General features: G+C 37.0%; 1 protein-coding gene across 4 annotated transcripts in view; it reads left to right on the top strand.

The window, feature by feature from the left end:
• TFG (trafficking from ER to golgi regulator) overlaps positions 1–14,121 on the top strand; it is a 37,173-nt gene that overhangs the window by 291 nt on the left and 22,761 nt on the right. For 2 of the 4 annotated variants that reach the window (XM_072614186.1, XM_072614184.1), the window contains exons 2-3: positions 7,648–7,857; positions 11,090–11,173. In XM_072614186.1, the coding sequence (XP_072470287.1) occupies positions 7,674–7,857; positions 11,090–11,173 (268 nt within the window). In that variant the 5' untranslated portion in view covers positions 7,648–7,673. Of the gene's footprint in view, positions 1–125; positions 581–7,647; positions 7,858–11,089; positions 11,174–14,121 lie in introns of those variants that run through there. The other 2 variants (XM_072614187.1, XM_072614185.1) reach the window with 2 other exon arrangements.

Genomic DNA, 14,121 nt, shown 5'->3' with positions numbered 1-14,121 from the left:
AGGCGAGGCGAGGGGAGGGAGGGGCACCCGGAACCGGCTCTGGGCTAGGGAGGGGCTCGAGGCGAAGGAGGGGGCTGGGACCCGGCTAGGAGCGGGCGTGGTGGTGGGGGCGGGACCCGCCAGGGGAGGGATAACGTCACGAGCTGGCTGCGGGGAATGGGGATGCGCGAGGGCTCACGCGGGGGGCGCGCGCCGCCGGAGCTGGGATAGAGATGAGCGGAGGAGGGAATGGGGCTGGGATCGGTCGTCTGTGACGTGGGAGCTACTTGTGGAGAGAAGGCATGGGGGGCGGGATGGCCCCCTTCCGTTTTGACTTTTGCTCCCCTCCCAACCCCCCGGCTGTTTCACCAAAGCGTAGTAGGCGCGTGAGGGGCGCTAAATTAATGGAACGGAATGACTGGGGAAGTGGGGGTGGGGGGGACAGCTCTTGCCTCCGGAGGAGCTTGGACAGCGGAGCCAGATCCTGCTGAAGACTGTCACCGTGGAGGAGGGCCTCGACCTTTGTGCAGCCAGCTCACCAACGCCTTTATTGGTGTTTAGGCATATGTTGCTTCTGTGAGCAGGAGTTCTTAAACCTAGGGTACGTGGACCCGTCTTCCCCCCTTCTTCCCCTAACCTCCCCCCCACCCCGTACTTGGAAAGACTTCAGAGCGTAAACGAGTGGAAGAGAAGAAAAAAAATCACCCGAATTTCTGTGTAATTGATTTCCTTTGCAGTCATACGCATTGTATGTTAGGCAGTTCAAAACATTTTTAGAAGATTTGTGGTTTTCACCAGAGTACCAAAAAGGTCCGTTGAGCTAGAAAAAGTTGTCAACCGTGAACAGCTGTACTTTGATCGTTTGAAACCGGGGTGTATCCATTGTCCTTGCAACTGGATAGGTATGCCTTAAAACATAAGTCTCATCTCACTTCCTTGCTCTAAAGCTTTCTGTGGCTCCTTGTTTCCTCTGGGAGGAAAGACAACATCCTTTGGTGGGATATTTAAAGCAAGTGATGACTTGTCTTCAGCCTTTATTAACAGACTAATTTCACAACACTTGCCTTCAGGCACTCTACCTATTTTCACTATTTCCTCTCCCACTGCCCTGACTATTTTTAAAGGTTTGTCCTCTGTCTTTAGGACAGGTAAGTGGTTAGTGGGTAGAATGCTGGGCCTGGAGTCAGGAAGACTCATCTTCCTGAGTTCATATTTGACCTGGGACACTTTACTAGCTGTGTTACCCTGGGCAAATCACTTAACCATGTTTGCCTCAGTTTCCTCATCTGTAAAATGAACATGGCAAACTGCTCCAGTCAGTATATTTGTCTAGAAAACCCCAAATGGAGTCAAAAAGAGGTCAGACATGACTGAACAACCTCCATCCCAGGAATGTTCTATCTTCTCACATTTGCCACTTGGAAGTTCCTAGCTTCTTTCAAGGCATGCCTGGAGTGACACATTTTACACTAGATATTTATTCCTCCACATATTATTTTCTTCATTACTTCATATATATATGTATATATATATATATGGATGTGTATATATTTTATTTGCATGTTTTATCCAAACTCCTTTGGAGCTGTTCTTCTTGTCTTTGAACTTTCTACAGTTCATCATAATAGGCATTATATTAAGTTAAATAATTATTAAATATTAATTATTAAATAATACCTATTAAGGTATTTAATAAATTGAAGAACCAATTCTTGCATTGGATAGGAAGTTATCTCAAAGGTCCTGAAGAGTATTAAAGCTAGGAAGAATAGAAAAGGTCATCTCTAGTCCAACTCCCTTATTTGAAAAAACTGAAACCCAGACAAGTTGTGACTTTAATAAAACAATAGCTGGTGAATGGCAGAGATTTGAACCCAAGTCTTCTGATTCTAAGTGTAGTTAAATTAAATTAAATACTTATTAAGTGCTTGATGTTTGATAGAATAAGAGTGTAGATAAAACACAAGGGGGGCAACTGTGGTGATGAGTGAAGTGACAGGGATAGACTTCAGACCTTTTTCCTCATAACTCCAAATCTACTTCCCACTGTACCATCTTGTTTCTTCACTGTGTATACCAGCTCTTTCTTCTTCCAGCATCATTGAAAGTTAGCTTGGTTCTGTACCTCAGAGAAAGGGTGACCTTGATGGGTAGGACTTGAAATTCAGTATTCTGATGAATATTGAATCCTGTTTCAAATATATGAGATCAGGCTTTTGTGTGACTGTGAACATGTCCCTTTTGCCTTCTGTGCAAAATAATAATAAATCTTTGTGAAATTGAACTAGGAGAATTCCTCACAAAGGCTTAGTAAGTTTTGCTTTCTCAGGTATTTTGTGGACTTTGAAGGGAGAATGATGTTGAAATGGGCTATTTGGGTTCGGCAGCAATCCTAGCTGCTCATTAGCTCAATAATAATACTACCAATTTCTTGCTGATGAGTCATGAATAGATAAGAGGACTAAACTTTATTCACCTTGTAACATTAGAAACATAAGAGTGGTTTATTTTCTTTTTGGTTGGTAAATTACTTTTTTTATATGCTTGCTGTGTGCCAGGGATTGTGATAAGCCTGGAGATACAGAGTAAGACACAAGACAGTCCTTGCTGTCAAGGAGCTCAGAATCTGACAGTTCCCTGACAACAAAGACAGCTATATACAAACAAGCTACATACAGGATAAATTGGAAATAATTAATAGAAGGAGGCATTAGAATTAAGGGGATTGGGAAAGATGGGATTTTAGCTGGGATATGAAGGAAACCATGCAAGATGAGGAAGGGGAGCAGCATCAAGGAGGGCGTTGTCACCAGACTGTAGATTGTGTGTGTATGGTGGGGGGACCAATTGTAAGGTATGAGAAGATTGGAAAGAATGTATGGAGGAGAAGGCAGATTATGAAGGACTTTGAGTGCCAAACAGAAGATTTTATCTTTGATCCTGGAGGTAATAGAGGACCATAGGAGGTAAATGAGTAGGAAGGTAGTATGGTCAGGCCTGTACTTTAGGAAGATTACTTTGACAGTTTAGTGGAGGATGTCTAGGGGAGAGATTTGTGGCAGAGAGTCCAGCTGCCTCTCTATTGCGATAGTCCAGTTTGAGGTAGTGAGAGCCTTCACTGGAGTGGTGGTCAGAGGAGAGAAGGGAGCATATGTGAGAGGTGTTATGAAGATAAAATTGGTAGCCTGGGCAACAGATTAGATATAGAGGTTGAGAGAAAGTGGGAAGTTGAGAATGACATATAGGTTGCCCTAGATTGCAAGCCTGATTGCCTGGAAGGATGGTGGTACTCTCAATGGTAATAAGGAAGTTAAGGGGAAGGGAAGGATAACGAAGTCAGTTTTAGACATTTTGAGTTTAAGATGTCTGTGGGACATCCACTTCAAGATATATGATAGGCAGTTATAGATTCAAGACTGGAAGTCTCCAGAGATTATGGTTGAGTAAGTAGCTTTGGGAATCATCAGCATAGAGATGCTAACTGAATCCGTGGGAGCTGACAGTTACCAATGAAATAGTATAGTGTGTCCTATGGGTCACCTATGGCTAACTGGCATAATCCAGATGAAGATATTGCAAAGGACCCCGAGAAGTTGTCATGTAGGAAAACCAGAAGATCTAGATAGAGTATCAGGGAAAGGTGATTTAGTAACTTTGGATTGGATGAAAGCCAGATAAAAGAGAGTTAAGAGAGTGAGAGGAAAACAAGTGGAGGCACTTAACTGTGCCTTGAGATGGCTTTCTCGAGGAGTTTAGCCACGAGACAGAGGAGGGAGATGGAACTAGCTGGGATGGACGTATCAAGTTTCGCCTTTTTAAGTATGGGGTAAACATGGACATATTTGTAGGCAGTAGTGAAACAACCAGTTGACGGGGAGAGATTGAAAAAGAGTGATGGGTGGGACGAGTGCCAGAGGCTGCAATCTTGTAGAGAAGATGTGTTGAATAGGGTCATTTTTTGTGCCTGGAGAAGGGTTTGACAGTGATGAACATGGGGATGGTGGCAGCAGGCATCTCAGAGATATAAGTTGAGGAGGGAAGAAGAAAAAATTCTCAGGGAATGGCTTCAACTTTTTCTATGACATATGAGGCAAATCTCAGTTGAGAGTGTAGGGGAAGGGGAAGCTATGGTAGGTTTGAGGTGGGATGAAACATTAAGGAAAAGCTGAGTGGGATAGTAGGCTAATTAGGGAATGTAAAAGGATTGCCTTGATGCAGTGAGGGCCTTTTTGGAATAATGTGATTAAGATTAAAAGTATGGCTCTCTCTGTTACTGAATGATGGAGGAGGAAGAAGAGCCTGGAAATGATAATAGGAAGCTGGTATTCCGATTCCCCTACCTGGATCAGCCAGTGACTGAGTCAGGGGAAATAAGTGAAAGTTCAATTAGTGATGGAAAGGGTGTCCAGGGAAACTGTGTCATCAGGAGGGAGCCAGGTCTCAGGAATAGCCAGAAGGTCAAAAGAGCGGGAAAGGAAAACTAAAATGGAAACAATTTCTGTTACCTACAGAGACAATATTATAGAGAGCACAATGAAAGGGATGGGTAACTTAGAGTGCTACATTGGAGGAGGTTGGATTGAGATTGATGGAAATAAGGAATGGGCAAAGAAGGGATGGATAAAAGGGTTTATATAAAGAGTCAGGGATACTGGATCACTGTGATGGACAGGGTATACGACCCCGTGGGAGTTTATCATTTCTAAATGGTTTCAGGAAGATTATTAGCACCATGAGGGGGTTAGCCTCAAAATGATGTCTCCTCAGGGCTTGGGCAGCTGTGATGGAATAGCATCATTTCTGTCCTATCCTTGCAGACAGGCCAGACCGGGAAACAGGTGGGAGGGTGCAGGAAGGAAAGGTGACTTCCCCATCCCTTCAGTAGGGATGCCCTGAAAGTGGCAAAAGAACAATCCAGGGGATCAGCATGGGATTGAATGATAGCTCTATTCCCATTCTGGCAATAAGAGACCAACCCAAGGGACTAGCATGTGATAGAATGACATTTCTCCAATCTACTGTTGGTAAGAAAAGGCTATAGTTAGAAATAGGTAGGTGGCACAAAAGGTGTGCCTTCAAATCCAACCTTAGATAACTTACTTGCTGTGTGACCCTGGGCAAATTACTTAACCTCTGTTTGCCTCAGTTTTCTCAACTGTTAAATTAGGATAATAATAGCACCTGCCTCCCAGGGTTACTGTGAGAATCAAATGGGATAATAATTGCAAAATGCCTGGCACATAGTAGGTGCTATATAGAAATCCTAGCTTTTTTTTTTATTATTAGCACAGTGTGTGGCACATAGTAAACACTATATAAATGTTAGCTGTTATTATTGGTGAGTTGAAGAACAGTGTCAATTGTCCTTCCTTCTCAAAGAGAATCAAGACATCAGGGAGATGATGACATGACTTGCAATTGACTTTGATTTGAATGAGGGTGGACTGTACAAAATCACCAGCCTCATTTTCTTCTCCAGAGCCATCTGGGGCTAGTGGCCAGATATCCATCAGGATGACTGGAGATGGCCCAGGATGCAGTGGCAGACTTTGGCCCTTTTAAGCTAAGGTTCAGGATCTTACTTTGAATGAGGCAGTGATAACCTCTGGGTTATCAATGGAAGAAGCAGGTCTTAGAATAGATTTATAAAGTAGGAGAGGTATGTAGTTCAGTGGAGCAGAAGAGAAAATGGCACATGTGAAATTTCTAAAGTGAGAACAACTGACCTGAGCATTTAAGCGTAACTAGATGTGATAGGCATATGAGCACAAGTATAATGAAAAATCAGGACAGTTGGTAGAGAATAAGAGAAAGGAAGAGCCTCAGATAAATAGTACACTATAAGCAGATAGGGTGGGTGGAGTGAGCAAGGTGTGTTAGAGCGGAGGAAGAATGAAAAGATACAGGAGGACTAAAGAGAACTGTTTGGCAGAGGTGGTTAGGTTTGAGATCCCATTTGTAGCTACAGATCTAAGAGGTATGGGAAATACAGGATTTTAGTAACAGCCCAATTACAGGGGAATTCAAATATTTATTAAGTAGCTCAACGAAAGATTGTACTGGGCCTACAAATACAAAGGTAAATAATTTCTGCTTATGAGGAATGTGTGTTTCCTGCATGGTAGTGGAATAGGGTCATGAGAGATATGTGATAATAGAGCTCCTGAATAGAATTAGAACCTGAATTCTAATTCATGTTCTGCTATTTCCTAATTGTGTGGTTTAGATTAAATCATCTTTCTTGTTCATGGGTCTCTGTTTTCTTTGTAAAATGAAGGAACTGGACTACATGATCTCTAAAGTGCCATCTGAACCTAATCCTTTGGTCCTATGATATATACAGTTAATTATAAAACAAGGCAGTGAACAAAGGAGGGATTCTAGGAAGGTACTCTAGAAACAAAGGAACAAGGAATAAAAAATGCTTCTAAGTTGTTAGGTTGGTGGATAGACAGTGAGAAAATTGAAGAATTCATGTCAGGGAGATGAGATATATTTTGTAGTGCATTATTTTTACTGGAGAGAGACAGAATAGTTGAGCCTAGTATACTTGAGTTATTCATGTACAGTTGTTGCTTGTTTTTAACCACATTTGTAATTTTAAAATATCTTTTTTTTAGCATGAGGAAATTTTTAGCCTCTATACTCACAAATATTCCTTTATTTTAATAGTTTCCTAAATGGTGTATTAGCATTTAAATCCAACTTTTTATGTTGTATTTTGATACTGTAAATTTGGATTTGAAAAAGGGAAAGAAGTGCTTTCCTAACCTAGTTTATTTTAAAATTTGTTTTCATGACACATCCTTTTCATCAAACATCTAAGGTACATTGTCAGAAAAGTTTATCAATCATTAACAGAATGAAGAGTTACATCTGTCATCAGCCTTGCTGCCGGGACAAGAAGATGAGAATTTCCTTCCCTAGCCTAATGGCTTATGTGTATGGTCTTCCCCTAATAGAATATAATCTCCTTGAGGGGAGAGACTATCTCAATTTTGTATTTATCTCCCCAGCACCTAGCACAGTGCTTGAACATTCAGTATGACGCAAACATTTACTGTTGTATTTGACTTGAGTTTTGTTGCCTGTGCTGATTTTAATTATGTTGTTTTCATTAGTATATATATTTTTATTTTGCCTTTGCTTTCTTTGAATCATTTCATCAAATTCTTACCCTATTTTTTGTGAATTCTTCATATTCATCCTTCCATCTTGGCACAGTAATTTTCTATTGTATTTATATACTATGATTTCTTTAGTTGGTTACCTAAACATTGGGCACATTGTGTACAGTTTTTTATTAACACAACTAATGCTTATGTGAACATTTTTGTACTTATGTGACTTTTCTTCATGTTAATAACTGCCTTATTTACTTGAGTGAATATTTTAATATAAAGTGTTTTGTATTTGGAAGGATACATTTTCATTTCATGATATTTGTCTTTGTTACGGTAAAATCAGTCATAATTTCAGAAGTTCAAAGATCTTTAGAGATCATCTAGTTTGGTCTCTTCATATTATAGCAGCTAATTTTGCCTATATAAATTTAGGGACTTATTGGACAACTGCATATCCATCTACACTTCTTGTCTATTAATTTTTTTCAGGATATACTTTATAACTTTTTAAGTTTCAAAACTGGTTATCCTTATCTCCTGGCAGTTTTATAGAACATCCTGGAGTCCACCATGAATGGGCAGTTGGATTTAAGTGGAAAGCTAATTATTAAAGCTCAACTTGGGGAAGATATTCGGAGAATTCCCATTCATAATGAAGACATTACCTATGATGAATTAGTGCTGATGATGCAAAGAGTTTTCCGGGGAAAACTTCTGAGTAATGATGAAGTAACTATAAAGTATAAAGACGAAGGTAAGAGTGTTTTTCTGTGAGTATTTTAGGAGACAAAAAATGTTGGTAAAATAAATATTTTAATGAGTATTAAGCAATATTGTATATACTCTTACTTTTGACTATGATCTAGAGCAGAGGTTCTTAACTTTTTTTTTTCTGTCTGGAACTCCTTTCTCAGTCTGGTGAAAGCCTATGGATCCCTTCTTAGAATAATATTTTTAAGTGCATAAAATAAAATACATAGGACTACAAAGGAAACCAATTATGTTGAAATATTATAGATAATAAAAAAAATTCATAGATATCAGGTTAAGAACCTCACCTCCCCTTGCATTAGAATGATACTGCCATCAAAATATGTTTTTGTACTTTTATTGAACCACTTCCATTCACTGAAAAGTAAATACTTGTTTTTTTCATCAGTGTTTATTGGCCTAATTGATATTTGGACATTTTTACCTGGATTTCATGTCTGTACTTGAACTCAATTTTATTTCTTATCACCTCCCACAAAATTGACTCCCCTTTTTGACTTCCTAAATATTACATACTTTGATCATTGTTGTCCTCTCCTCAGAAAATATCAGTGGTTCCCATGTGGCTTCAGAATAAAACTTAGATGCCTCAGCCTGGCACTTTTTTTCCTCCTTCAGTCTTGAGTTTAAAGCTTTTTTGATCAGATTTGCTAGTCTCCTGGCAAAGATATTTTAACCAAAACTTGTTAGATGTACTTTGTCTCTGACCAGAAGCTCTCTATTCTTAACTCTTAAAACAGGTTGTTCAATTCAGATTCTATTCTCAAATATCATCTTTAACCAACTGTTGACTTTTCCAATCTGCCTTTTTTTCTAAATTCCCTTTCCTTCACTTTATGTAAGTGAAGAAACTTGTCTGTACTTGTACAAAGTTAGTAATTTCTTTCCCAGAACTTCATAATCATTCCAAAAACTTACTCTGTTCCTTCTAGCAGGATCCTTTTTTCCCATATCAGTCACCAATAATGGGTTTTAGTTATTGGTTTTGACAAATGTTGGTAGGTTCTCTGTCATGTCATGGATCCACATGCACAACAGATTCTATTTTTCATTCAAGATTGCCTCAGTAGTCCTCTATAGGAAGTCATCAACCATCACTTCTGGTCTCTTCTTAGTCTAAACATTACTGTATCTTTTTTGGTTGTCTTTGTTATCTTTCTTGGTTCACAAGAAGTTGCTTCTTCTTCCTTAAAGGACCCATATTTATTGCATAGCTCCAGATGTACAGAGGTCCTCCTTTCATTACCTCTTAGTTATATTCTTCCATTCTGCAACCTCCTGCCACAGGTTACAATTTTTCTCTGACTTTTCATATTCTTTTTCTTTTTTGGTTCCTTAGAAGCTCTTTCATTCTTTCAAGGAAACATTATTCTCCTTAATAATCTGCGTAATGGAGAAATATTCACCCAGCCCTTTTGCTTTTACCTTTTTTCACATCTGAAGAAGAGGATTGACCTATACTTGTGCATAAATATCTGTTTCTTGTCACTGACAGAAACACCAACATAATACACACTTTTTGAGTTTACCTCAGAATTGTTTTTTTCACTCCATACTTACTAAAGGAAATATCTATGATCTTCTGTCATTTTTCTGTGTAGCTCTTGTGGCATTGGGAGCTACTGACCCAAAGAATAATTATAGGAGTTTTTCTGCTTTTTCTTCCTACTCTAGCTTATTTAACCACCTTTGATCTGAATTTTGCTTATTTTTGCCAAAGACTATTGCAAACAAAAGCTTTTTATCACTTTTGTCCCTGAGAAAAATCTTAAGTGGGAATTTATCTACTAGCTACCTTTTAATGCCCCTTTCCCCTTTTTGCTGGTTATATTTGAGATAATCATCTTCTCTCTTGCAACTTCCCTACTCTAGCATCTTGTTAATAAGACACACAGTCAGAAGATGATTCATATTTTCCAATTTTGTACCTCCTCTCCATCATTGTTCCAAAATTTGTTGAATGTCTGTAGTGTTTAGAGCACTGTACTAGATCATGGGATCATAGATTTGTTGCTGGAAGAGATTGTAGAGGCCTTCAACTTAAACTCCCTCATTTTGCATGTAAAGAAACTGCTGAATTACAGAGAATCGAAGTGTCTTGTTGAGGAATACACAACTAGTAAATGTCTGAGTTGTGATTGAACTCAGATCTTCTAGACTTCATGTCCAGTGCTCCAGCCATTACAGTAGGGTACAAAAGGAGCAGAAGGCATAATGCCTACCCCACAAAGGCAGCTGTTGTTAACTTGGGTTCCCTGGATAGATTTTAAAGGATCATTGAACTTCCCTGAGGAAAAAATACTTACATTTTTGTTTTCATAGGCAACAAACATTCTAAGAAGGGAACTGGGGGCTTCACTAGGCTTTGAAGGGGTCGATGATGCAAAAAATATATATATATATATATATATATATATATATATATATATATATATATATATATATAAGATAAAGAAGCCCTACGCTAAGAACTTGAGAGTATGACCTTAGCAAGGCTGAGGAAGAGTGACTTAATCCCTACCCTCTGGTTGCAGATAGAACTCTTGCAGCTTTGAAAAGTGCAATAAAAATAGCGATTTGGTGCTGTTTGGTTACTTTTGTGTCATAGAGGTAAAGCTGGAAGAGACATTTAAAATCACCAAATCTAGCTGTTGTTTTACTAATGAAGAAACAGATTTCTTTTTCAGCACTTAGACTAGTTAGAGTTAAAATGTTTCCTTGAAAGTAGTAAACTTAATTTCTTATAAAACATTTTATATGTTAGGCTGATTTTTTTCTTCTGTCTAAATCTGTAAAATTTTACTCAATTTGAAGTTTGAATTTTTAAAGGTCCTCTCTTTGAAGTGGTGTGCAGTTAAGGTTATAACTTGATTCATGTATTTGCAGTGAAAATGAAATTTGTGATAATATTGTATTCTGAATCCCTTTGCTTCATTAACTATAGATGCATTTTGGCTTAACAGGTCCCATTATAAAACTATGTATTACCATGAATAGTAATGAGCAATCCTGTAGTACTTTCATTTGAACAAATTCATATTTGTCAGGTGCTTCATTCAAATAGTAATTAAGTTTTTTTGTTGGGGTGTTATTTTCTAGTTGCCTTTAAAACATCTTTAGATGAGCTACAGATTGGAATTTAATTTTTAAACTAAGCATAAGTTCTACTCGTTGTTGATAATATGAAATCATTCCTGTTTTAAAAATCTTTTCAGATGGAGATCTTATAACAATTTTCGATAGCTCTGATCTTTCCTTTGCAATTCAGTGTAGCAGGATATTGAAACTAACACTGTTTGGTAAGTGTTAAAAAAATTTTTTTTTTAATGAATTAACTGCATCATTTTTCATTTCAATATATTTTGCTTTGTATTCTTTTTCTTTTCTTTCCCCTCCCCATGTGTCTTTTTACAAACTCTTGAGTAAAAACTGCACTAAAAATTTCAAAATCTAGAATTTTAATAGAAAATTTATTTTATAAGCTAGAAACTTGACTTAGAGAAAGTACTAAATTAATTTGCTTTGAAAATTTAGTGTAACTCAAAGTTTCTGACTTTATATATTTTAGAAAGCCTTTAAAATCCATTCTTTAAAGTAGAATATATTTGACAAGGTATGAAATTAGTTTAATTTTTTGGCTTTTGAAGAAGCCTTATCATTTTAAAATAATTTAGTGATGCCTCATTTATCTAGTACTACTAAAGAATGAGCTTTTCTTCCTAAGGTGATTTTTCCCTATTTTGAAGCTTTTCCCTTTAACCCTTAAATTTTTTTTTAAAAATTACTTTTTTGGATTAGCTGACTAGTTTTGTGATCTTGGGTAAGTCATTTAATATCTCTTACCCTCATCTGTAAGTGCAAAGGCAGTCTTTCAAGATCTATAAAAAGATCTTTGTGAAATATATCATGTGCTGCCCTGCTTTCTGAAGCTCAGTATGCTGAACATAATTTAACCCTCTCTTAATAATTCAAGGTTATCATGATTACATTTTTAGTTTGCATTTATATAATAATACTAGCACTCTAGTTATAAGTTATTTGTTTCAAAACTAAGTTGTGAAGTAGTCAAACTATTCCCATGTTTACATATGAGGGGGCTAGGTTCAACTTTATGAAATAGTGATTTTTCTAGTTACATGGCTAGTAAGTAGTAGGATCCAAGCCCAAGACTTACTTTAGTGCACTTTCTACTATATTACTACTGCCCTTTCATTATGAAAATGAATTACCATAAGATGCTTTAGTATCATGGTATTCTCAGAGGCTGTTGAGGTGTGAGTAGGCCTGTTTGCTCCTATGCTAGCTCACCTTAGACCTTAGTCCTCCTTTATTTCTTATGTTTGTTTTTTCTAATTTTCCTGTCTGTTCACTTGTAGTAACTTTGTTTTTATTAGTGTGTTTGTTTTTATCACCACTTTTACTTTACCCAGCTATGAGCTGGGAAAACATCATCAAGCTTGTTAAAATATTGTGTACAATAAGAACATAAAAACTTTGTGTAGGGGCTTAAGGGATTCTCCAGTAAGTAAGACCTATGAGCTTTAGTGTATGGACTTCAACATTTATTTTGGGTTTTCACAGATCTTTTTGCTTGTTTCCCAGTTCTTGGCTGTCTTTCTAGAGGTTGCCAGATAAGTGATGTGTCACAATACAGCTTTGAATCACACATTTAAGGTAGTTATTTAGCAAAAAACTTTTCTGGAATTGATGTTATACACTTAACATTTTATTTATGAAAAACTCGTGAGTGGAGGCTAAACAATATGTCACAGTTTTGTTAAGCAGCACAGAATTTAAAATAATCCAGATCGAGATGCAGATATCTTAAGCTTTCTTTGTAAGTTAGCAGTCATTGGTTTAAAGACATGTGTGTATGTTTATATGTACATGGTTTTGTATATACATACATATTTATATAAGCATATGTGTTCTCATATATATATATATATATATATGTAGTACTCTAACTTTATCATTTGGATTCCATACTTGCATAATATAATGATGATACGTGGTTTCTGGTTTTTCAGAATTACCAAGAATTCTGATTCAGGTTCCTAAGGCCTCTTCCATTTTCAAATTATGTGATTGAAAGGGAAAGCATAGGGGGTATGTATTAAAGAGACGTGGACGTGAGGGGCAGAGGGGTTTGTTTTAGTTATTAGAATGGACAGAGGAAAGGAGACATCTAGAAAAATTGAGGGCCTTTACTTCCTTCAGTCAAATTTAAAAGCAACTTAAATGTTTGTTTGGGAGATTTTAGGGAGCCATTAAAAATTTTAAGTCAGGGAGTGAACATTAGTCCATTTTAAGGCATAAACAATTTTTCATTCATTCACATATTTATTCTGTCATTCATCTATCTTTATTTTTAACATTCATTTAAAATTTTTTTGGAGTTCCAGATTTTCACCCTCACTTCCTTCTCTCCCTCTCCCATTGATAAGGCAAGCAGTATGCTATCAGTTATACATGTGAAATCATGCAAAAATGATTTCCATTTTATCCATGTTGCCAAAAAACTGTCAAAACCAAATCCAAAACAATAAATAGCAAGAAACACAAAGAAAATGAAAAAAAGTATGCTTTATCCTATACAGAGTCAGTTCTCTCTTTGGAAGTAGATAGCCTTTTTCATCCTGGGTCTTTTGGAATGGTCTTGGATTATCATATTGATCAGAAAAGCTAAGTCTTTCACATTTAATTATCATTACAGTTTTGCTGTTACCATATACAGTATTTTCCTAGTTCTGCTTACTTCATTTTATACCAGTTCATACAAATCTTTACAGATTTCTCTGAAATCAGTCCTGCTCACCATTTTCTATAGTACAATCATATTCTATCAAAATCATACCACAGCTTCTTGAGCCATTCCCCAATTAGTGGGCATCCCCTCAATTGCCCATTCTTTGCCACCCACCAAAAGAGCTATTATAAATACTTTTGTACATATAGGTCCTTTTCCTTTTACATTGACAGTTATTTTAAAATAAAATCATGAAAATAAAACTTGGTAATGAATGATATTTGTATTCTGTATTCCAAACTTGGATATTTGTAGCTTAACTTTAGATTACTTGGTCAAATTGTTGATAACCTCTGTTTTTGTGCTTTATGAATGATAGCTTTCCTTTGTGGACAAAAAAAAAGTGAGGATATTGTTTAGCTAAAACAAGGATACAAATAACTGTTCAGATCAGCATAATCTAGATTGCAAATTAAATATTTTTTAAAAATGATTTTT

The sequence above is a fragment of the Notamacropus eugenii genome, chromosome 5, assembly GCF_028372415.1.
Source record: "Notamacropus eugenii isolate mMacEug1 chromosome 5, mMacEug1.pri_v2, whole genome shotgun sequence".
Classification (NCBI taxonomy): Eukaryota; Metazoa; Chordata; class Mammalia; order Diprotodontia; family Macropodidae; genus Notamacropus; species Notamacropus eugenii.
Note: the sequence above shows the minus strand (reverse complement) of the source record. Positions and strands in the feature narration are given on the sequence as shown.